This window comes from Pseudophryne corroboree, chromosome 4 (genome assembly GCF_028390025.1).
Source record: "Pseudophryne corroboree isolate aPseCor3 chromosome 4, aPseCor3.hap2, whole genome shotgun sequence".
Lineage (NCBI taxonomy): Eukaryota > Metazoa > Chordata > Amphibia > Anura > Myobatrachidae > Pseudophryne > Pseudophryne corroboree.
The window spans coordinates 607,559,282-607,584,198 of record NC_086447.1 but is presented as its reverse complement, the minus strand read 5'-3'; the positions used below and the strand labels follow the sequence as shown (position 1 = coordinate 607,584,198).

General features: G+C 46.8%; 1 protein-coding gene across 3 annotated transcripts in view; it reads left to right on the top strand.

Annotated features, from left to right (window-relative positions):
- LYST (lysosomal trafficking regulator) overlaps positions 1-24,917 on the top strand; it is an 864,675-nt gene that overhangs the window by 501,312 nt on the left and 338,446 nt on the right. For all 3 annotated transcript variants that reach the window (XM_063917604.1, XM_063917602.1, XM_063917605.1), the window contains exons 24-25: positions 10,643-10,812; positions 11,089-11,319. In XM_063917604.1, the coding sequence (XP_063773674.1) occupies positions 10,643-10,812; positions 11,089-11,319 (401 nt within the window). The remainder of the gene's footprint in view (positions 1-10,642; positions 10,813-11,088; positions 11,320-24,917) is intronic.

Sequence of the window (24,917 nt, the reverse complement as noted above, 5' to 3'; positions counted from 1 at the left end):
GAGGCAGGAAATCCCAGCACAAAAAGCTGCCACTTCAGTGAATAGACTTTGAGTGCTATAGAACTGATACAATGTTCTACATGATGTGACTAAAACTTTAAATTTCATGTTAACCATTCTTGCAAATAACCAAGACCTCTTTCTGCAGCGGGTACACTGTGTTCCACAAGGAAAACATTGGTGTAAAGAGCGGGATCTTGATCCAGAGGCACCATCAGGCAAAGCTTTGACTGTCCCAGGATGCATTGGGACCTCCTCTATAACCCCGCCTCCAGGCACTGACAGCTCAGTTTCGAGTGGTGCCTGCCTAACAGGCGGGCTGCACTGGGCAGCCCTGAAAAGCTTAGAAGACTTCAAGGGCCACAGCACTGTTATGTCAGGGTGACATTCAGTGCTGCGTCTGTGTCACCTCCCAAGCGACGTCGCATACTCCCGCGGCTCAGATCCCGGGTACTTGCAGCGGAGACGCTCCAGCTTAGGCACACAGTCGCAGACGCTCCCCTGGTTCACATGGCTGCTACGAAGGGAGGAGGTAAGAGGGTCCCCCAAGTGGGACCCGCCACTCAGTCGCGTTCCTGGTTGCTGTCTACGGAGACGGACTGCGACGCTGGCGTGGACACAGTCACCGAGCAGGAAACCCACTATATCCGCCAGGGCATAGGAGCACAGGTCGGGTGTACGAACGCCCCTATTGGTAAGGCTTCATAGTACCGGCGGTAAGGCCCAGCATAGGGGAGTCTGAGCATATCTGCTGCTGGTCTCTGGAATTGCAGGGCAAAGTCTCCCCTGTAAGGCTGCCTGTACACAGCACTGAGACTTTACAGACACTTGAGTATTCTACATGTCTTATTACAGACAGCGTTAGTTAAGAAAGCGTGTACCTATTCCAGAATATATTGTACGAGTATTATGATATATACCTTCGGTCTAGGACCGTGCTGTGTTTTATATATATATATATATATATATATATATATATATATATATATATGTATATATATATATATATAGAGAGAGATATTAGTCCAGTGCAATTTTATTGTGCTTATAATAATCTCTGCGTTGCCTGTAACTGTGTGTGCCTGTATCTGTTGAATGGTTTCCCTCTCATGTGTATCCCATCTAAGGTAGCTGTCACTATATTCTGTACCCGAAGGGACTAGGTGCGTCAGGATCCTATAATATAGTGTACACAGTACTTATTGCTATACGGATATTTTACTGTGTTACAGTCGCGTACACCGGGATTTAGTTCACTAGTGTGTGTACTCTTAAGCTGGTTGTGTATTTTGTCTGCAGGTTGTGTACTCTGTCTGGCTCATTGTACTAATAGCCTGATTGTTGCTTTATTACAATGTCTAACAATAAGGGCAGTAAAACTCTGGAGGCTCCTGTAAAATACAAGGTTTGCTTCAGGGGTTTACCTGAGGGGTAAGTATTGTGTTGATGGTCTGTGTTCTAAATGTCAAACACCTCGCAGTCAGCCTGCAGCTCCTGTACCTACAATGGAGCTACCCTGGGCTATGTTCACTACCCTCCTGGGGACTCTGGTGGACCATTTAGCCCCCCCCCATGGGATCTCCGGTGTCACTGCCGCCACAAGTTGTCCCTATGGTTAATCCGCCTTGGGCGGAAAACTTGTCTACCCAGCTGCAGCAGGTGAATCAGTCCTTGATTAGAGAGAAATCTACTCCAGGTCACTCCCGTGTCCCTGGATCCTCTAAGCGGGCTGCTTTCTCCTCACAATCCACTAACTTCTGTGATGTTTCATATGATGAGGATGGGGAGCATACGGTCCTGTCAGACTCTGAATCATGTGTTACTGACGAGGATTCTACCTTACATGTTGATGTCCCTGCCCTGGTGGATGCTATTAAGCAGATCCTACAGATCACTGAGGATGAAGATTCCACTACAGTGGCCAAGAAAACTGATATGTTTAAACAACAGAAGGTGGTTAAAACGCTATTACCCCATTCTGATCATCTTGTGGACAACAGGAAGGAACCCTGGTCTACCCCAGGTAAGAAATTCTCGCTACCTAAACGGGCTTTGACTCTCTTTTCTCTCCCTGCAGAGTTATGTAGTAAGTGGGATACTCTACTCTTGTGGTGTCGTCGACGCTGCCTATCACCACTGTCACCTCTCTGAAGGATCCGACAGATAAGCTTGTGGAGGGATGCCTGAAAACTATATATTCCCTTGCAGGGGCCATTCATAGGCCCACCATAGCTGCCTTTTGGGCCGCAAAGGGTATTGAGGCGTGCCTATTACATTCAGGAGGTGTCCTCTGAGGCGGGGTTACTGGCAGCCAAAGCGTCATCCACGTCTGTCCTGGCTCGCCTCATACTGTGGTTAAGGTCGTGTAAAGTGGATTTGGACTCCAAGAAGATCTTGGAGGTACTCCCCTTCAATGGGGACATTTTATTAGGAGAGGACCTGAATAAAATAGTGCCTGAATTAGCAGCTGCTAAGACTGCTTTTCTTCCTCCTACTAATCCGTCTACTCAGAAGGTGAAGACTACCACTTTTCGTTCCTTTCGACCTCAAGGGAAAGCCAAGGGTCAGTCTTGCCCCAGACAATCTCGTGCTCCCAAGACCACCAAGCCCAAGATGAAACAGTCCTGGGCAGCCCGTCAGCCTACTTCGAAACAAGACAAGCCTGCTGCATGACGGGGCTGGCCTCCCCCTGGGGGACCAAATTCTACAGTTCGCCCAGGTCTGGTTAAAGACCACTTCAGACGCTAGGGTACTGGAAGTTGTCTCTCACAGGTACGCTGTCTCCTTCAAGAGACGTCCCCCTCACCAGTTCTGTACTACGGTACTCCCTTCGGATCTGTTGAAGGCGCATGCTCTGCAAACAGTGGTAGGTTCCCTCCTGAGTACAGGAGTGGTTGTGCCGGTACCTCAGTCCCTGTGTGGCAGGGGCTATTATTCGACCCTGTTTCTGGTGCAGAAACCCATTGTGTCTTTTCGGTCTATACTCAACCTCAAGTCACTAAACAAATTTGTGAGGGTAGCCGAGTTTCATATGGAAATATTGCGCTCTGTTGTGCTGGCGATGGAACCCGGAGATTACATGGTATCCCTGGATATACAGGATGCTTATCTGCATATTCCTATTGCCATATCGTATCAGAAGTTCCTGCGGTTTGCTATTGGCGACAGTCACTACCAATTCCAGGCTCTGCCGTTCGGACTGGCCACGGCTCCTCAGATCTTTACCAAGGTTATGGCTGTGATGACTGCGCACCTCCGTCGCCAGGGAGTCAGAAGCTGGCCATACTTGGACGATCTGCTGATTCTGGCGAGTTCCCACAATGTCCTCTTCAGTCATCTACAATTGTCGGTGAGTTGCTTACAAGCCCACGGATGGTTGATCAACTGGAAGAAGTCCTCGCTGGTACCAACTCAGAGCATGGTGCACCTAGGGGCGCTTCTGGACACACACAGAGACTGTTCCTGTTCCAGACAAGGTCCTGAAAATCCAGGACAGGATAAGACACTTCATCCGTCACCCCAATGTGTCGATTAACTCAGCGATGTAAGTACTTGGCCTGGTGGTGTCAATGTTCGACATGGTGGAGTACGCTCAATTTCATCCCCGCCCTCTGCATCGATTAAATCTTGCCAAGTAGGATGGCCTGCCTCATCGTATCAGATCCCAAATGATCTTGTTGACTCCGGAGGTTCGTTTGTCGCTTACCTGAATGCTCCAGGACCAGCAATTGAGTAGGGGGTCGTCCCTTTTGGATCCCCATCTGGGTCCTCCTGACAACGAATGCCAGTCTGAGGGGATGGGGAGTTGTGTTGGAGCAACACTCTTTTCAGGGTCGGTGGACCAAGGAGGAATCACTCCTTCCAATAAACATCCTAGAGCTGAGGGCGGTGTTCAATGCATTATCACTTGCCCTGCCTCTGGTACGAAACAGGCCGGTTCAAGGTTCTGGTCTTCGGATCAAGGACAAGGGATCCTCAAGCAGCGTTCGTGGACTGCCTTCCGTGTTCCCTCCAGTGTCGCTCCTGCCCAGAGTTCTACGGAAGTTCAAACAGGGAGGAGGAATGCTGCTTCTAGTCACTCCAGCATGGCCCAGAAGGCATTGGTTCTCAGAGCTGCAGGGTCTATCGACAGGGCATCCCCTTCTACTTCCTCAATGACCAGACTTCCTCGTACAGGGCCCTTGTCTCTACCCAGACCTGGCCAGACTGGCTTTGACGGCGTGACTCTTGAAGCATCACTCCTGAGAGCCAAAGGATTTTCAGAGGCGGTTATTCAAACTATGTTGAAAGCCTGCAAACCGGCCTCATCCCGGATTTATTACAGGGTTTGAAATTCTTACTTCACCTGGTGTGCTGAGAAGAATTATGATGTCCATGGATTCAGAACTTTCAGAATACTGGCTTTTCTGCAAAGAGGCCTGAACTTATGTCTTAATCTGTCCTTCCTTAAGGTTCATATATCTGCCTTGTCAGTTTGGTTTCAGAGAAAAATTAGCCTCCATACCTGATGTTCAGACGTTCATTCAGGCGTCCTTCGGATTCAGCTTCCCTCTGTGGCTCCATGGGATTTGTCTGTTGTGCTGAATGCTCTGCAAGAGTCTCCATTTGAACCTCTTGAATTGGTGGACCTTAAGTGGCTCACAGCCAAGGTCCTGTTCTTGCTGGCCATTTCCTCTGCAAGACGGGTGTCGGACTTAGGCGCTTTGTCCTGTCGTCCAGCCTTTCTCATATTCCACAAGGCGGTTCTACGGACTCGCTCTGGTTATTTGCCTAAGGTGGTGTCATCTTTTCACCTTAACCAAGAGATTGTGGTTCCAGCCTTTGTCTCTTCGGATTTGTCTCCCAAAGAACATTCTTTGGATGTGGTTAGGGTTCTCCGTGTCTATGTGGAGAGGACTGCCTCCATCAGGAGGTCGGATTCCCTTTTTGTACTGTTTGGTTTTCACAAACGTGGTTGGCCTGCGAATAAGCAAACCTTGGCCAGATGGATTAGATTGCCGATTGCACAAGCCTTTGCGCAGGTTGGACTCCCAGCTCCTGCTACAGAACACACTCACCTTGAAAAAGAGCCCAAAAGGGCTTGAAACGCGTTGATGCAGCACAGGAGATATCCACAGTGGCGATCAGAGGGATCAAATACCGTGACACAGAAGACTGCCTCCCGGGAGCTTATTTGGAATTTAAAATCTGCTTGGGAACTATCACTGGTTCTCAAATTATCCGGTAATTATATCCTCTTCACTGAGGGATTTCACCTTTGCAGAGTGTGCTTTTAATAAGTGGGTTTTATATTGTGGACCACTTTGTTAAGATATGTGTTTATTGATTTTATGAGAATCGTGTTTTTTATTTTTGCTTGTAAATAAAAATGTAATGCACGAGATCCCGATACCTTTATATATTTTTTATGACTATCCTGACTGATGTATGGAGGAAAGGAAAGATCTTGAGGAGGAAGGACATCTAAAGGACAGAATTATACGCTGGATGATTCACTAATCACAGGAATGTAAATAATAATTACAATATTACCTATTGCTATTATTAGTGTGACCGTTCCTCGACAAAAGGATTCTTTATGTACATTTAGAACGCCTTTATTTGAGAATTGCAAAAAAAAAAAAATTCATTTCATTCCATTTCTACTCGGTCTGTTGGACCTTCTTGGGTGGTCCGCCGTGGCGCGTCCCCAGAACAATTGTGTAAGGCGTCTACATGGTCCTCGGTGAACATGTTCATTAGATTCTATGTCTTTGATACTTCCGCCTCCCAGGATGCTTCCTTTGAACGCCGGGTTCTCTTACCCGCTAGGGCGCGTCCCCTCCCTTGGGGTACTGCTTTAGCACATCCCCAATGTTTTCCCTGTGGAACACAGTGTACCCCGCTGCAGTAAAGGAGAGTTTTATGGTGGACTTACCATGGTTAATTCTCATTCTGCGAGGTACACTGGGATCCACAGGGTGCCCACCCTGATGCACCTAGCTTCTTTGGGTTGTATGGCATTAGCTGCTGGTACCCTCTCCTGTCGTGAGATTGTGGTTCTATGTGACGAACATCTGCCTTCTCTTTTACCTGCTACTGCATTGGACTGATTAACGAATCTGAGCTCTCAGTGCCTGGAGGAGGGGTTATAGAGGAGGCCCCAATGCATCCTGGGAAAGTCAAAGCTTTGCTTGATGGTGCCTTTGGATCAAGATCCCGCTCTACACCCCAATGTTTCCCTGTGGAACCCAGTGTACCTCGCAGAAAGAGAGTTAACCATGGTAAGTCTACCATAACTCTCCTTTTACCATGAGTTATTGTGTGTTCGCTATTATAGGTAATAGTTATTAGCTATCAGAGAGGTTTAATTTTATGCAAACTCCAGTGTGGTCATACTGTATGACGTCACAGCGGGTTACCATCTTGTGTGGATGCTGGCTGTACATTATAGTTTTAGTTGATGCTGTGCCTGAGATTCTTTTTTACTTGTTTAAGATAAAGAATTTGAACCATTGTTGGGCTTCTCCAATGCAGTCTAAAAGTAATATTCTGATAGCCCATGCTTCACAGTAGTGAATGTTTAACCTGTTTATGGATGAAAGTTAAATTAAGGCTTTAGATTCAAGTTTACAAATTATGTTTTTAGCGTGACAAACAGCTGCATTGTGCTATGATTGTCCACCCTTTTCCTGCCAAGGACATTTGTGTGTTTTTTTGTTTGTTTTTCTTTGGATGATAAAGATTGCAATTAGAAATAGATATTTTATCATATATGCAAAAATGTTAATAATTGGGGAGGAATAGCGGTTAGCATTAGTGCCTCGAAGTCATGAATTCATTTCCCAAATGTGACTCTATCTCTCTTGGGATTATGTTATCCATGTGTTTGTGTGGGTTTCCTCCGGGTTCTCTGGTTTCCTCCCACATTTATTAGTAGGTTAATTGAATTCTTAGAAAAGGAACCCTAGTGTGTGTGTGCTTGTATTTTGGGAAAATTCAGCTGTAAACTCCAATGGGGCAGGGACAAATTATGAATGGCAAAGATATAAATAAAGGAAGCTGATGATAATTGGGTTTCTGAAGTGTAAATAGTGAAGATTGCTGGCAGCAACAGGAATAAAACATTAGGTTACCAGTCCCTTTTTGTTACTGAAAGTGTAGACGTACAGTACTGTATGTCTCTATTGTCATATATAGAGGAAAATTAAATTAATTATTGTGGCAAATTGACCCTTCCAGGGCAATCCAATTATTTATAATGATCTGTAACCAAATGAATTCTTTGCATGCAGGAGGTATAAATTCTGGTTACTGAAGTGGTTGGGATGTTGTGCTGTCACATAAGGAAAAATGTGTGTCTATGGGCCCTCATTCCGAGTTGTTCGCTCGCAAGCTGCTTTTAGCAGCTTTGCACACGCTAAGCCGCCGCCTACTGGGAGTGAATCTTAGCTTAGCAAAATTGCGAACGAAAGATTCTCTAAATTGCGAAAAGACTTCTCTGTGCAGTTTCTGAGTAGCTCGAGACTTACTCTTCCAGTGCGATCAGTTCAGTGCTTGTCGTTCCTGGTTTGACGTCACAAACACACCCAGCGTTCGCCCAGACACTCCTCCGTTTCTCCAGCCACTCCCGCGTTTTTCCCAGAAACGGTAGCGTTTTTTCACACACTCCCATAAAACGGCCAGTTCCCGCCCAGAAACACCCACTTCCTGTCAATCACACTCCGATCTCCAGTACGAAGAAAAAAACCTCGTAATGCCGTGAGTAAAATACCAATCTTCATAGCAAATTTACTTGTCGCAGTGCGAACATTGCGCATGCGCAGTTAGCGGAAAATCACTGCGATGCGAAGAAAATTACAGAGCGAACAACTCGGAATGAGGGCCATTATGTTTAGTCAATTTGGCTCCTCCCGTTCGCCTGCAAGATGCTGCCAAGTGGGTGTCTTAGAGCCAGGGGGGTGCAGTCATAATGTTGACATTTAAATTGTCGATGACCATTATGATGTTGACGACATTGAAATATGAAATGTGAACATTCTGCACAGATTGGAGTGTTCGACTGCGGTAGGGGAGATTTAGGGTTTGGCAGCAGGAGGGGAGGTTATGGTTAGGGCCTTGGGGGAGGATTAGGGGTTAAGGATACTCACCACCAGAAGCACAGCAGGATCTGTTTGAAGTCTTCTTTGACTGAACACCAGAAGATAGCGTTGGAGCTGACTGATTCACCAAACCAGGTACAGATGTTTTCTCCTTCATCGTTGCTGCGGTCACGTTAAACAGCCCTTTTTGTGCATTTTTCCCTGAAAATGCATCTTATTTGCATCACTGTGTGAATAATTTGCACAAGTGGACTCTGCTGATTAAAATGATTTGTGGCATGTCTATATTCTATGAGTGACTGCAGCTCTATCTGCATACGAAATGCTGCGTTAGTGTTTTCTGGGGAAAAAAACTGTAACAAAGCATTTCGTATGCAGATACAACTACAGTCGCACACAAAATATAGGCATGCTGCATATCAGCAGAGCCGCATTTAATCAGCAGGGTCTTATTCTCATAGCAATGTGAATAAGATGCATTTTTTGGCAAAAAGAGGCGCCCAACATTAGCAGAGTTGCCTGGGAACTACAGGCTCACTCACACGAGGCATCTCGTGGTGCATGGCGTATTGAGGCTAGATGTATGAGGACACATCTGTAAGTCACAGCTAGACCACCTGGTACATTTTGTCGCCATTCTAAAACTTTTGACCAGTAGTGTACATGCCAGCATTTAGCATTCACTGGGTTGTGAGCAAAATATCTCCTCTCATCTTTTTCTGTCTCTTTCCCCCTGTTCTCCCCTGTTACTCTTTTTCACCTGTCTCCCTCGTGCATTTCCCCCCTTTTTCCATCCCCTTTTTGCTCTTTTTTTTTTACCTCTATTTTCCCCACTTTCATTTCTCTCTTATATTTGTCCTTTTTCTCTTCATCTCCCCTTCTTTTTGATGTCTCCTCCTGTTGGGGACAGTAGTAAATGTATTTAGGTAATTTGTGAATGTATTGCATCTGGTATTGGCCATGGTCTGTAAATGTATATTATGCCATACTGTATTAGTAATACTCATTAGTGTCATTACAGAAGCATTTCATATAAGAAACCTAATAATGGAAAAGGGGATTCTTAAAAAAAACTAAATCCCAAATAATGCACACAAACCCCACTCTATTGGTGGTATTCAATTCTTTCCACACCCCTCCTCACCTGTTCTGCTTCTGCTGATGAGCTTGGTATCATCATTTCAGCTCGCTGCCCCGGGGTATTGAGGCATCCTAACCCTTTATGCAGCTAAGCTTGATGGCTATGGGTGCGATATGCGGAATTACGGGGATCACTTTAGATTGGAGATTGGGTGTGGTAGATCATTTTAAATACCGCCCTATATACTAGGATTTTACAGCCTGGACAGCTGCCAGGTACACATGGGGGAGCTTGGTGGGGTTGATTTACACTTTCCCAGCGGCTGCTATTGTTTGCAGCCGCTGGGTGGGGGGGTCCAATCGTGCTGACCGATCAGCAATGATCGGCAGCATGGCAAACACTGGGGGAGGGTGCAGGGAGGCAGGGGGACCTTCTGGTCACTCTGAGAGCAGCAGTGGAGGGAAGTTTCTCTTCCCTGCAGCTGCTAACACTGTTTATCTGACTGGTCGCATCCTGTGCAACAAGGACAGATAAAGCACTTGCTGGTGTGGTCGCATCTGATGTGACCATGTCAAGCAAGTGGTTAAGACAGCCGCGGTAAGCTCCTTACACACTGTTCTTCAGTGCGCATGACATCATGAAAAAACTATTGTCTGGTGATCCCGGTCCATGTACTCCTTAGCACTGCTCATTAGTCCAGAGGCGCAGGCACTGAGCCCAGTCACAATTACCGAACCAGACATAAGCTAGAGATGGGTCAGAGGAGCTCCAACTTGGGGGTACTTCATCAAATCTGGGGCATTTGATCCCCTGTCCTGGGTAACCCCCCATGTGTCCCAATTAGTGAGAGGCAATACAGATGTAGTCTTGCTGCGATGCTGCATGGCGTGCTGGGCTGTGACTATTCACAGCTGGTGATTACTCCATTAATTCCATTAGGAACTAATGGAGCGTTTGCCGGCTGCAATTTGTTGCAGTCCGGCAAGCTGTGTTGCAGCATGACGCATCGCAGCAAAGATGAGCATGGTTACATCTGTACTGTATACTCACTTGTCCTTCAGTTTTACCTTTTGGTTTCGGTGTGGCTGGGACTCTCCCCATAAGCTCCTGTGGACTGTCTCTGCTTCACCCATACTGTACCCAACCTTGTGAAGGTGTAGCATTAGCGCCCGACTCAAAGAGCAGGAGGGGGGGGGGGGGATTCTTCTTTGGTGGGTGTAGGGTTGTGTTGGCAGCTGGGTTAGGACCTTTTTGCTGGGGGTGAGAAGCAGGTGACAGCAAGGGAGACCTCAGTTTGGTGGAGAGCTCTGTATTCTGTCACACTGTATTCTGTCAGAAATCTAGTCAGTGAGAGCACTCACTTTCACTAATAGAAGCACCGTGAGTACAGAAATACACATGTTCTATGCACATACATATTGTACATTGTGTATATAAACACGTAGTTAAAGTTTAAACATTTTTTTGTTTGTTTCTCTAGCTGTTAAATGCATATTTTCACCGTGCATCCAAGGAACATAAAGAGGCCTTTTTAAAAAAAAATGGGTTCTCCTTGCTTGCCAATCAGTTATACCTACACCAGGGAAGTCAGAGGGTGATAGAATGCTTGCTAGAGATGTTTTTTGGACGCCAATTTGGACTGGATGAGGAGTAAGTATTGTATAAAAAATGTTTTACTATTGTTTTGCCTTTAGTTAAGTAAAATTACAGTGACTTAACCAAAAATGATTTAGTTTATATATTGGCTTTTAATATTATATGCCTCTCATGTTCATCTGTATTCATATTTACATTTCGTAATTGTTGTTTGTCAGATTTTTTTTCATCTTTATTTTTACTTTAGCAATCTCTAGAAAAAATGTCAAAGCATACTGTACTTTCCTTTCTAATGACTTATTACAGTATATTATCTTTTCATTTAAACAGGTTTGAGGTTGAAGATATAAAAGCAGTGGGTGTTTTTCGGAAGTGGTGTATCATCCCCATACTTGGGTTAATTGAAAATTCCTTACATGACGCCACCTTGTTGCACAATTCATTTTGTTTTTTGCTTCAGATCCTTAACTCCTGCTCAAAAGTTGCTGATATGCTGCTTGATAGTGGTTTGCTCTATGCCTTGTGTAATACGTTGGCAACTTTATGTGGTATTGAAACAAGGTAAGCTTTAGATTAGTTTGCAAGTTTAGCCACTGATAGATTATACGTTGAACAATTTATATTGAAAGACTATTTGGGTTAGAAAGAACACCTGCAATTTTCTTTTATGGGGTAGGTCGTCATTCATATGTATTCATATGGTCTGGCTTCTATTTTTCTTGACCATATCTATTAGAAACATTAAACCAAATTGGCTTTTTGCTTGTCAGTTTGGTAACCGGTATATGCCATGTTCCACGTTCCCACAAACTCTGGCAACCGGCACAAGTCTAATGCACGTCTGTTTTTAGCAGTATGCTAGTCGAAGTTAACTTCAGGTGTGTAATATCGCTATAAAGATATTCTTCATTTCTCTTTCTTCCACTAGGGGACACTGGAGTCCTATACAGTAGGGGTGTGAAGCTTGCAACCAGAGGTGTGGCACAATCTAAAATTAGCATTGTCTGCACAGCCGGCTCCTCCCCCTTCACATCCCTCCTCCCTCAGTTTGAAAAATTGTGCTGGAGGTACAGCACATGGAGCACTGAGCTCCTGACTAAAATCTAAAGAGTGTGCTGCGTCCACCTAATAAAAGGGAGACAAAGCCACATATATATTGGAGAGACAAAGATCCCTTCTGAAGGGACCTGCATCTCTCCACACGAGATCCTCCAAGTCCTCTAATAGTGAGTACTGGTCGAAGAGAAAAGTTAGCTTAGGTTAGGGTCTTTCATGTAGTGTGTGTGTGTGTGTATATATATATATATATATATATATATATATATATATATATATATATATATATATATATTTCTGTAACGTCCTAAGTGGATGCTGGGGACTCCGTAAGGACCATGGGGAATAGCGGCTCCGCAGGAGACTGGGCACATCTAAAGAAAGCTTTAGGACTATCTGGTGTGCACTGGCTCCTCCCCCTATGACCCTCCTCCAAGCCTCAGTTAGATCTTTGTGCCCGAACGAGAAGGGTGCACACTAGGGGCTCTCCTGAGCTTCTTAGTGAAAGTTTTAGTTTAGGTTTTTTATTTTCAGTGAGACCTGCTGGCAACAGGCTCACTGCATCGAGGGAGAAGACAGAAGAGGTCCGGAAAATCGGCGGCAGAAGACATCCTGTCTTCACTAAGGTAGCGCACAGCACTGCAGCTGTGCGCCATTGCTCCTCGGCACACTTCGGTCACTGAGGGTGCAGGGCGCTAGGGGGGGGCGCCCTGAGCAGCAATAAAAACACCTTGGCTGGCGAAAATACATCACATATAGCCCCCAGGGCTATATGGATGAATTTTAACCCCTGCCAGAATCCATAAAAAAGCAGGAGAAAAGTCCGCGAAAAAGGGGCGGAGCCTATCTCCTCAGCACACTGGCGCCATTTTCCCTCACAGCTCCGTTGGAGGGAAGCTCCCCTGGCTCTCCCCTGCAGTCACTACACTACAGAAAGGGTTAAAAAAGAGAGGGGGGCACTAATTAGGCGCAGTATTAACAATACAGCAGCTATAAGGGGAAAAACACTTATATAAGGTTATCCCTGTATATATATAGCGCTTTGGTGTGTGCTGGCAAACTCTCCCTCTGTCTCCCCAAAGGGCTAGTGGGGTCCTGTCCTCTATCAGAGCATTCCCTGTGTGTGTGCTGTATGTCGGTACGTTTGTGTCGACATGTATGAGGAGAAAAATGATGTGGAGACGGAGCAGATTGCCTGTAATAGTGATGTCACCCCCTAGGGGGTCGACACCTGAGTGGATGAACTGTTGGAAGGAATTACGTGACAGTGTCAGCTCTGTATAAAAGACAGTGGTTGACATGAGACAGCCGGCTACTCAGCTTGTGCCTGTCCAGACGTCTCATAGGCCGTCAGGGGCTCTAAAGCTCCTGTTACCTCAGATGGCAGATATAGACGCCGACACGGATACTGACTCCAGTGTCGACGGTGAAGAGACAAATGTGACTTCCAGTAGGGCCACACGTTACATGATTGAGGCAATGAAAAATGTTTTACACATTTCTGATAATACGAGTACCACCAAAAAGGGGTATTATGTTCGGTGAGGAAAAACTACCTGTAGTTTTCCTGAATCTGAGAAATTAAATGACGTGTGTGATGATGCGTGGTTTTCCCCCGATAACAACTGATAATTTCTAAAATGTTATTGGCATTATATCCTTTCCCGCCAGAGGTTAGGGTGCGTTGGGAAACACCCCCTAGGGTGGATAAAGCGCTCACACGCTTGTAAGGGCTCTACCCTCTCCTGAGATGGCCGCCCTTAAGGATCCTGCTGATAGAAAGCAGGAGGGTATCCTAAAATGTATTTACACACATACTGGTGTTATACTGCGACCAGCAATCGCCTCAGCCTGGATGTGCAGTGCTGGGTTGGCGTGGTCGGATTCCCTGACTGAAAATATTGATACCCTAGATAGGGACAGTATATTTTGCCTATAGAGCATTTAAAAGATGCATTTCTATATATACGTGATGCACAGCGGAATATTTGCCGACTGGCATCAAGTCTAAGTGCGTTGTCCATTTCTACCAGTAGAGGGTTATGGACACGTCAGTGGTCAGGTGATGCGTATTCCAAACGGCATTTGGAAGTATTGCCTTAATAAGGGGAGGAGTTATTTGGGGTCGGTCTTTCAGACCTGGTGGCCACGGCAACAGCTGGGAAATCCACGTTTGTACCCCAGGTCGCCTCTCAACATGAGAAGACGCCGTATTATCAGGCGCAGTCTTTTCGTGGACAAGCGGGCAAAATGTTCCTCATTTCTGCCCCGTGACAGAGGGAGAGGAAAAAGGCTGCAGAAATCAGCCAGTTCCCAGGAACAGAAACCCTCTCCCGCCTCTGCCAAGCCCTCAGTATGACGCTGGGGCTTTACAAGCAGAATCAGGCACGGTGGGGGGGCCCGTCTCAATGAATTTCAGCGCGCAGTGGGCTCACTCGCAAGTAGACCCCTGGATCCTTCAGGTGATATCTCAGGGGTACAAATTAGAATTCGAGACGTCTCCCCCTCGCCGTTTTCCTAAAGTCGGATTTACCGATGTCTCCTTCTGACAGGGAGACAGTTTTGGAAGCCATTCACAAGCTGTATTCCCAGCAGGTGATAATCAAGGTACCCCTCCTGCAACAGGGAACGGGGTATTATTCCACACTGTTGTGGTACCGAAGCCGGACGGCTCGGTGAGACCGATTCTAAATCTAAAATCTTTGAACACTTACATACAGAGGTTCAAATTCAAGATTGAGTCACTCAGAGCAGTGATTGCGAACCTGGAAGAAGGGGACTACATGATGTCTCGGGACATCAAGGATGCTTACCTTCATGTCAAAATTTACCCTTCTCACCAAGGGTACCTCAGGTTTATGGTACAGAACTGTCACTATCAGTTCAGACGCTGCCGTATGGATGGTCCACGGCACCCCGGGTCTTTACCAAGGTAATGGCCGAAATGATGATATTCCTTCGAAGGAAGGGAATTTTAGTTATCCCTTACTTGGACGATTCCCTGATAAGGGTAAGATCCAGGGAACAGTTGGAGGTCGGTGTAGCACTATCTCAGGTAGTGTTGCGGCAGCACGATTGGATTCTCAATATTCTAAAATCGCAGCTGGTTCCGACGACTTGTCTTCTGTTCCTAGGGATGATCCTGGACACAGTCCAGAAAAAGGTGTTTCTCCCGGAGGGGAAAGCGAGGGAGTTATCCGAGCTAGTCAGGAACCTCCTAAAACCGAGCCAAGTCTCAGTGCATCAATGCACAAGGGTTCTGGGTAAAATGGTGGCTTCCTACGAAGCAATCCCATTCGGCAGATTCCACGCAAGAACTTTCCAGTGGGACCTGCTGGACAAATGGTCCGGGTCGCATCTTCAGATGCATCAGCGGATAACCCTGTCACCAAGGACAAGGGTGTCCCTCCTGTGGTGGTTGCAGAGTGCTCATCTTCTAGAGGGCCGCAGATTCGGCATTCAGGACTGGGTCCTGGTGACCACGGATGCCAGCCTGCGAGGCTGGGGAGCAGTCACACAGGGAAGGAATATCCAGGGCTTATGGTCAAGCCTGGAGACATCACTTCACATAAATATCCTGAAGCTAAGGGCCATTTACAATGCTCTAAGCTTAGCAAGACCTCTGCTTCAAGGTCAGCCGGTGTTGATCCAGTCGGACAACATCACGGCAGTCACCCACGTAAACAGACAGGGTGGCACAAGAAGCAGGAGGGCAATGGCAGAAGCTGCAAGGATTCTTCGCTGGGCGGAAAATCATGTGATAGCACTGTCAGCAGTATTCATTCCGGGAGAGTGGGGACTTCACCCAGAAGTCTTCCACATGATTATAAACCGTTGGGAAAAACTCGACAGGTATTGCGCCAGGTCAAGGGACCCTCAGGCAATAGCTGTAGACGCTCTGGTAACACCGTGGGTGTACCAGTCAGTGTATGTGTTCCCTCCTCTGCCTCTCATACCCAAGGTACTGAGATTGATAAGATGGAGAGGAGTAAGCACTATATTCGTGGCTCCGGATTGGCCAACCGGAACTTCAAGAGATGCTCACGGAGGATCCGTGGCCTCTACCTCTTAAGAAGGGACCTGCTCCAACAAGGACCCTGTCTGTTCCAAGACTTACCGCGGCTGCGTTTGACGGCATGGCGGTTGAACGCCGGATCCTGAAGGAAAAAAGGCATTCCGGATGAAGTCATCCCTATCCTGATCAAAGCCAGGAAGGATGTAACCGCAAAACATTATCACCGCATTTGGCGAAAATATGTTGCGTGGTGCGAGGCCAGTAAGGCCCGACGGAGGAAATTCAACTAGGTCGATTCCTACATTTCCTGCAAACAGGAGTGTCTATGGGCCTGAAATTGGGGTCCATTAAGGTTCAAATTTCGGCCCTGTCAATTTTCTTCCAAAAAGAACTAGCTTCAGTCCCTGAAGTTCAGACGTTTGTAAAAGGGGTACTGCATATACAGCCTCCTTTTGTGCCTCCAGTGGCACTTTGGGATCTCAATGTAGTTTTTTGGGTTCCAAAAGTCACATTGGTTTGAACCACTTAAATCTGTGGAGTTAAAATATCTCACATGGAAAGTGGTCATGCTGTTGGCCCTGGCCTGGGCCAGGCGCGTGTCAGAATTGGCGGCTTTATCCCGTAAAAGCCCTTATCTGATTTTCCATTCGGACAGGGCGGAATTGAGGACTCGTCCTCAGTTTCTCCCTAAGGTGGTTTCAGCGTTTCACCTGAACCAACCTATTGTGGTGCCTGCGGCTACTAGGGACTTGGAGGACTCCAAGTTGCTAGACGTTGTCAGGGCCCTGAAAATATGTTTCCAGGACGGCTGGAGTCAGAAAATCTGACTCGCTGTTTATCCTGTATGCACCCAACAAGCTGGGTGCTCCTGCTTCTAAGCAGACTATTGCTCGTTGGATTTGTAGTACAATTCAGCTTGCACATTCTGTGGCAGGCCTGCCACAGCCAAAAATCTGTAAATGCCCACTCCACAAGGAAGGTGGGCTCATCTTGGGCGGCTGCCCGAGGGGTCTCGGCTTTACAACTTTGCCGAGCAGCTACTTGGTCAGGGGCAAATACGTTTGTAAAATTCTACAAAATTGATACCCTGGCTGAGGAGGACCTGGAGTTCTCTCAATTGGTGCTGCAGAGTCATCCGCACTCTCCCGCCCGTTTGGGAGCTTTGGTATAATCCCCATGGTCCTTACGGAGTCCCCAGCATCCACTTAGGACGTTAGAGAAAATAAGAATTTACTTACCGATAATTCTATTTCTCGTAGTCCGTAGTGGATGCTGGGCGCCCATCCCAAGTGCGGATTGTCTGCAATACTGGTACATAGTTATTGTTACCAAAAAAATCGGGTTATTGCTGTAGTGAGCCATCTTTTCTAGAGGCTCCTCTGTTATCATGCTGTTAACTGGGTTCAGATCACAAGTTGTACGGTGTGATTGGTGTGGCTGGTATGAGTCTTACCCGGGATTCAAAATCCTTCCTTATTGTGTACGCTCGTCCGGGCACAGTATCCTAACTGAGGCTTGGAGGAGGGTCATAGGGGGAGGAGCCAGTGCACACCAGATAGTCCTAAAGCTTTCTTTAGATGTGCCCAGTCTCCTGCGGAGCCGCTAATCCCCATGGTCCTTATGGAGTCCCCAGCATCCACTACGGACTACGAGAAATAGAATTATCGGTAAGTAAATTCTTATTATATATATATATATATATATATATATATATATATATAGAGCAATAATAGAGGCGGATCAGCGGAACAGCATCCAGTTCCTGGTTACGCGTTGCTAAGCAACGACCACCACTTCCGGCCCGTTGGGACGCACGCGTCATCCGGGCGGAAGTGCAACGTAGGGCAATGGAACGCAAGCGGGAAGGATACCCGCAGGAGCATAATAATACAACAAGAGCTCACGGCTCATCTCAAATAAGAATACACCTGTCAATATACATATATTAAAAAGCCAGGAAATACTTAGATAGACAGGTCACCGGATTAGAATGTATATAGTAACAGTAATATATATATATTTTTTTTCTTCTTCACTAATTCCTTATTTAATTGTCTCTCTCTCGCTGTTGCCTTTTCTTCATTAATTCCTTATTTAATTGTCTCTCTCTCTCTCGCTGTTGCATCCTGTAATGGAGTTTAGATCCCCTCTTGCACTGTCTACAGCGGCGGGAGCAGAGTGCGGCGCGGGACTCAGCCTTTCTTCCCTGTGAGCAGGGAGAGACGGCAGAGCGGCGCGCTGCACAGCGACAAGACTGACAGACGAAGCGGAGCAAAGGCTCCGCTACGGAAAACTGTCCCGGCACGCGCCAGCCAGCGGGTCCGGAGCGCGCCAAATAGAGACTCGGCGCGCGCCAGCCAGCGGGCAGCGGGAGGGGGTCAGAAACAGCCGGATCCAATAATCTCTGCAGCGTGCGGCGATATAAGGGGCAGAGGCATAGAAGGAAAAGAAAAATAACTCTGCTGCAAGGCTCTTTAATAAAGTCTTAAAAGACATTTCGTGGGGGACCATGTTTAATAATTATGGCACTTGCCGTTCGGTCTATCATCAGCCCCAAGAATCTTCACGAAGATCATGGCAATCATGGTTGCAGGACTGAGACTGTTGGGGGTCACAATTATACCTTATCTAGACGATTTACTGATCAAGGCACCATCTCAGAATCGACTGCTCAAGGATGTTCAGACATCCCATCAATTTCTTATTCAACATGGTTGGATTGTCAATTTCCAAAAATCCAACTTCATGCCGACTCAACGGATTCAATTCCTCGGTCTCATCTTGGACATGGTACTATTACGTGTGTTCCTACCAGAGAACAAGGTCCAGGACCTACACAGATTAGTGGCTCAGGTACTGAGGACGCAAACTGTATCTCTGCACCTCTGTGTACAACTTCTCGGGAAGATGGTGGCGTCGTTCGAAGCTCTCCAATACGGCAGACTTCATTCCCGACCATTCCAAATAAACCTCATTGCTCAGGGAGCAGGTTCGCACTGACTTCTCCATCGGAGAATCCGACTTCAACCGCAAGTACGAGTCTCCTTGATATGGTGGTCGTTACACAAGAACCTCGCAGCCGGGAAGAGATTCTGCATTTGGGATTGGAGGATCCTGACAATGGACGCAAGTCTCAGAGGCTGGGGAGCCGTCCTAGAGGACCATCAGTTTCAGGGACGGTGGACGTTACAGGAGAGCAAACTACCCATAAATATCCTCGAACTAAGAGCAGTTTACAATGCGCTTCTCTTAGCAGAAGACCTAGTCATAAATCAACACGTCAGGATACAGTCGGACAATGTCACGACGACGGCTTACATAAACCGTCAAGGAGGAACAAAGAGCAGGATGGCGTTAAAGGAAGCCACAAAGATTGCTGTGGGCAGAAAGACGAAACATCATCCTCTCGGCAGTGTTCATTCCAGGTGTGGAGAACTGGGAAGCAGATTATCTCAGTCGCCAGCACATGCATCCGGGAGAGTGGTGCCTACATCCACGGATTTTTGACATGGTTGTGAGGAGATGGGGTCTGCCTCAGGTGGACCTAATGGCGTCTCGGCAAAACCATCAGTTGCCCAGATATGTGTCCAGGACACGAGATCCAGCAGCAGAAGGAGTGGACGCATTAACGCTTCCTTGGTGTTACAGGAGGGTTTACATATTTCCACCGTTCCCACTCATACCCAGGGTTCTGAAAAGGGTGAAGCGGGAACGAGTGTGGGCAATTCTAATTGCACCAGATCCTTGGAGGTTACCCCAGAGAGAGGACCTGCTATCTCAGGGACCGTTCCTACACCCAGACCTGAACAGGCTGCGTTTGACGGCGTGGCTATTGAAACCCGGATCTTGAGAAACAGAGGGATACCACGAAAGGCCATTCCTACAATGATTGCCGCTAGGAAGCCGGTCACAGCCAGGCACTACTACAGGATTTGGAGACGGTACACATTTGGTGTCAGGAACGGGGATGGAATTCAACGAACTTCCACTTATCCCGACTTCTGCTTTTCCTTCAGGCCGGTCTAGATGAAGGGCTCAGACTGGGCTCTCTGAAGGTTCAGATTTCGGCTCTCTCCATCCTTTTTCAGCAGCGGTTAGCATCCTTGCCAGAGATTCAAACCTTTTTACAGGGGGTTCTGAGGATACAACCCCCTTTTCGTCCTCCCACGGCACCATGGGACTTAAATTTGGTGTTAGAATATTTGAAATCACCAACTTTTGAGCCGTTCAGCAGGAACAGACCTGAAATATCTATCCTGGAAGGTCACGTTATTACTTGCCTTGGCTTCGGCTAGGCGGGTATCTGAGTTAGGAGCCATATCCTGTAAGAGTCCTTTTTTAGTTTTTCATGAGGATAGGGCGGAACTCCATACAAAAGCAGACTTCCTTCCGAAGGTGGTTTCGGGGTTTCACGTAAACCAGCCAATAGTGGTCCCATCTTTCCAGGGTTCCAGGGTCTCGCAGATGGTGACATGTCCTTGGATGTTGTCCGAGCTTTATGGGTATACGTACAAGTTACGTCGCCCTTCCGAAAGTCGGACCATTTGTTTGTACTTTATGATGGGCCAAAGAAGGGTTGGCCAGCATCTAAGCAGTCTTTGTCTAGATGGATTAGACTTGCCATTCGGCAAGCTTATATTTCCTGTGGCAAACAGGTTCCGGTTCAGACGGGTGCTCATACTACCCGATGAGTGGGTGCTTCGTGGGCGGCTGCCAGGGGAGCTTCCACTACTCAGCTTTGCAGAGCGGCGACGTGGTCTTCAGCCCATACATTCGCAAAATTTTACAAGTTTGATACTTTTGCGTCTGGAGACTCTAAGTTCGGACGTTTAGTTTTGCAGGCCACCGACAGCACTCCCTCCCAGGGGGATAACTTTGGGACGTCCCCTACTGTATAGGACTCCAGTGTCCCCTAGTGGATGAAAGAGAAAAGAGGATTTTGGTACTTAACGATAAATCCATTTCTCTGAATCCTCTAGGGGACACTGGACGCCCGCCTCGGTGCTGTCAACCTGCTGTGTTCGAAGTTCTTGTTAAAACAGTTCGTGCAAACAGCGTTCGTTATTCGGTTAAGAGTTCGGTTAAGAGTTCTTGGATGCTGTTTGATATGTTGTACGGTTCGGTTCCTCGCCATGTGCTATAGTATCATGTCCTATTCTCTCAGTCAAATTTTTCAAACTGAGGGAGGAGGGATGTGAAGGGGGAGGAGCCGGCTGTGCAGACAATGCTAATTTTAGATTGTGCCACACCTCCGGTTGCAAGCTTCACACCCCTACTGTATAGGACTCCAGTGTCCCCTAGAGGATTCAGAGAAATGGATTTATCGGTAAGTACCAAAATCCTCTTTTATTCAATTTTGGAACTTGCTGCTCTTTTGAATGGTTGTGGTTTTAATTATATTTTACCCCAGTCCTATTGTATGTTCTAAAAGCTGCCAGCACAGCACAGATTAATCCTTTAGTTATGCTGCTATAGTGCACCCGTTTAATATTGTACCATCCTTAACTTAAACGGGTGAACTTATGGTAAGTTCATAATTGCAACCCCCGGGCCTATAAATTATCTGAACAAGTTCAATCACCAGGCAAATTATTTGCCACAATTTACATAACAATTTTTGTAGACATAAAATCTGTCCAGAATTGTGTTTCATTTGAATAAATACATTACATCTTGATTTTCAAATGGTTTGACCTTGTCATTTTATAATTAGAGGATAAAAGTCCTATACAGTAGGTTTAAATTAACATAGGCAAAATACATAAATCATACACGTAAAAGATGAGAATAATTAATGGATGCCTTATCATAAACATATAAATGGCTTATAATAAGAATTTACTTACCGATAATTCTATTTCTCGGAGTCCGTAGTGGATGCTGGGGTTCCTGAAAGGACCATGGGGAATAGCGGCTCCGCAGGAGACAGGGCACAAAAAAGTAAAGCTTTACTAGGTCAGGTGGTGTGCACTGGCTCCTCCCCCTATGACCCTCCTCCAGACTCCAGTTAGGTACTGTGCCCGGACGAGCATACACAATAAGGGAGGCATTTTGAATCCCGGGTAAGACTCATACCAGCCACACCAATCACACCGTACAACTTGTGATCTAAACCCAGTTAACAGTATGACAACAGAAAGGGCCTCTTAAAGATGGCTCCTTAACAATAACCCGAATTAGTTAACAATAACTATGTACAAGTATTGCAGATAATCCGCACTTGGGATGGGCGCCCAGCATCCACTACGGACTCCGAGAAATAGAATTATCGGTAAGTAAATTCTTATTTTCTCTATCGTCCTAAGTGGATGCTGGGGTTCCTGAAAGGACCATGGGGATTATACCAAAGCTCCCAAACGGGCGGGAGAGTGCGGATGACTCTGCAGCACCGAATGAGAGAACTCCAGGTCCTCCTTTGCCAGGGTATCAAATTTGTAAAATTTTACAAACGTGTTCTCCCCCGACCACGTAGCTGCTCGGCAGAGTTGTAATGCCGAGACCCCTCGGGCAGCCGCCCAAGATGAGCCCACCTTCCTTGTGGAGTGGGCTTTTACAGTTTTAGGCTGTGGCAGGCCTGCCACAGAATGTGCAAGTTGAATTGTGTTACAAATCCAACGAGCAATCGACTGCTTAGAAGCAGGTGCGCCCAACTTGTTGGGTGCATACAATATAAACAGCGAGTCAGATTTTCTGACTCCAGCCGTCCTTGCAATGTATATTTTTAAGGCTCTGACAACGTCCAACAACTTGGAGTCCTCCAAGTCGCTAGTGGCCGCAGGCACCACAATAGGTTGGTTCAGATGAAATGCTGATACCACTTTAGGGAGAAAATGCGGACGAGTCCGCAGTTCTGCCCTATCCGAATGGAAGATTAGATAAGGACTTTTATAAGATAAAGCCGCCAATTCAGATACTCTCCTGGCAGAGGCCAGGGCTAGTAACATAGTCACTTTCAATGTGAGATATTTCAAATCCACCTTTTTCAATGGTTCAAACCAATGGGATTTGAGGAAATCTAAAACTACATTTAGATCCCACGGTGCCACCGGAGGCACCACAGGAGGCTGTATATGCAGTACTCCCTTGACAAAAGTCTGGACCTCAGGGACAGAGGCCAATTCTTTTTGGAAGAATATTGACAGGGCCGAAATTTGAACCTTAATGGATCCCAATTTGAGACCCATAGATAATCCTGATTGCAGGAAATGTAGGAAACGACCCAGTTGGAATTCCTCCGTCGGAACCCTCCGATCCTCGCACCACGCTACATATTTTCGCCAAATGCGGTGATAATGTTTCACGGTGACTTCCTTCCGTGCCTTAATCAAGGTAGGAATGACTTCTTCTGGAATGCCTTTCCCTTTTAGGATCTGGCGTTCAACCGCCATGCCGTCAAACGCAGCCGCGGTAAGTCTTGAAAAAGACAGGGACCCTGCTGTAGCAGGTCCCTTCTCAGAGGTAGAGGCCACGGTTCGTCCGTGAGCATCTCTTGAAGTTCCGGATACCAAGTCCTTCTCGGCCAATCCGGAACCACTAGTATTGTTCTTACTCTTCTTTGCCGTATGATCTTCAATACCTTTGGTATGAGCGGCAGAGGAGGAAACACATACACTGACTGGTACACCCAAGGAGTTACCAGTGCGTCCACAGCTATTGCCTGTGGATCTCTTGACCTGGCGCAATATTTGTCCAGTTTCTTGTTGAGGCGAGACGCCATCATGTCTACAATTGGTCTTTCCCAACGGTCTATTAACATGTTGAAGACTTCTGGATGTAGACCCCACTCTCCCGGATGAAGATCGTGTCTGCTGAGGAAGTCTGCTTCCCAGTTGTCCACGCCCGGGATGAACACTGCTGACAGTGCTATCACGTGATTCTCCGCCCAGCGAAGAATCTTGGCAGCTTCTGCCATTGCACTCCTGCTTCTTGTGCCGCCCTGCCTGTTTACATGGGCGACCGCCGTGATGTTGTCCGACTGAATCAACACCGGCTTTCCTTGCAGGAGAAGTTCCGCCTGGCTTAGAGCATTGTAGATTGCTCTTAGTTCCAGAATGTTTATGTGAAGAGACTTTTCCAGACTCGTCCATACTCCCTGGAAGTTTCTTCCTTGTGTGACTGCTCCCCAGCCTCTCAGGCTGGCGTCCGTGGTCACCAGGATCCAATCCTGAATGCCGAATCTGCGGCCTTCTAATAGGTGAGCCTTCTGCAACCACCACAGAAGTGACACCCTTGTCTTTGGTGACAGGGTTATTCGCAGGTGCATCTGCAGATGCGACCCTGACCATTTGTCCAACAGATCCCTTTGGAATATTCTTGCATGGAATCTGCCGAATGGAATTGCTTCGTAAGAAGCCACCATTTTTCCCAGGACTCTTGTGCATTGATGTACTGACACTTTTCCTGGTTTTAGGAGGTTCCTGACCAGATCGGATAACTCCTTGGCTTTTTCCTCTGGAAGGAAAACCTTTTTCTGAACCGTGTCCAGAATCATTCCTAGGAACAGCAGACGAGTTGTCGGGATTAAATGGGATTTTGGAATATTCAGAATCCACCCGTGTTGTCTTAGCACCTCTTGAGATAGTGCTAAAGCTGTCTCCAGCTGTTCTCTGGACCTTGCCCTTATTAGGAGATCGTCCAAGTATGGGATAACTAATACGCCTTTTCTTCGAAGAAGAATCATCATCTCGGCCATTACCTTGGTAAAGACCCGAGGCGCCGTGGACAATCCGAACGGCAGCGTCTGAAACTGATAGTGACAGTTTTGAACAATGAACCTGAGGTACCCCTGGTGTGCGGGGTAAATCGGAACGTGTAGATACGCATCCTTGATGTCCAAGGATACCATAAAGTCCCCTTCTTCCAGGTTCGCTATCACTGCTCTGAGTGACTCCATCTTGAACTTGAACTTTTTTATGTAGAGGTTCAAGGACTTCAGATTTAGAATAGGCCTTACCGAGCCATCCGGCTTCGGTACCACAAATAGAGTGGAATAATACCCCTTTCCTTGTTGTAATAGGGGTACTTTGACTATCACCTGCTGAGCGTACAGCTTGTGAATGGCTTCCAACACCCTCTCCCTTTCGGAAGA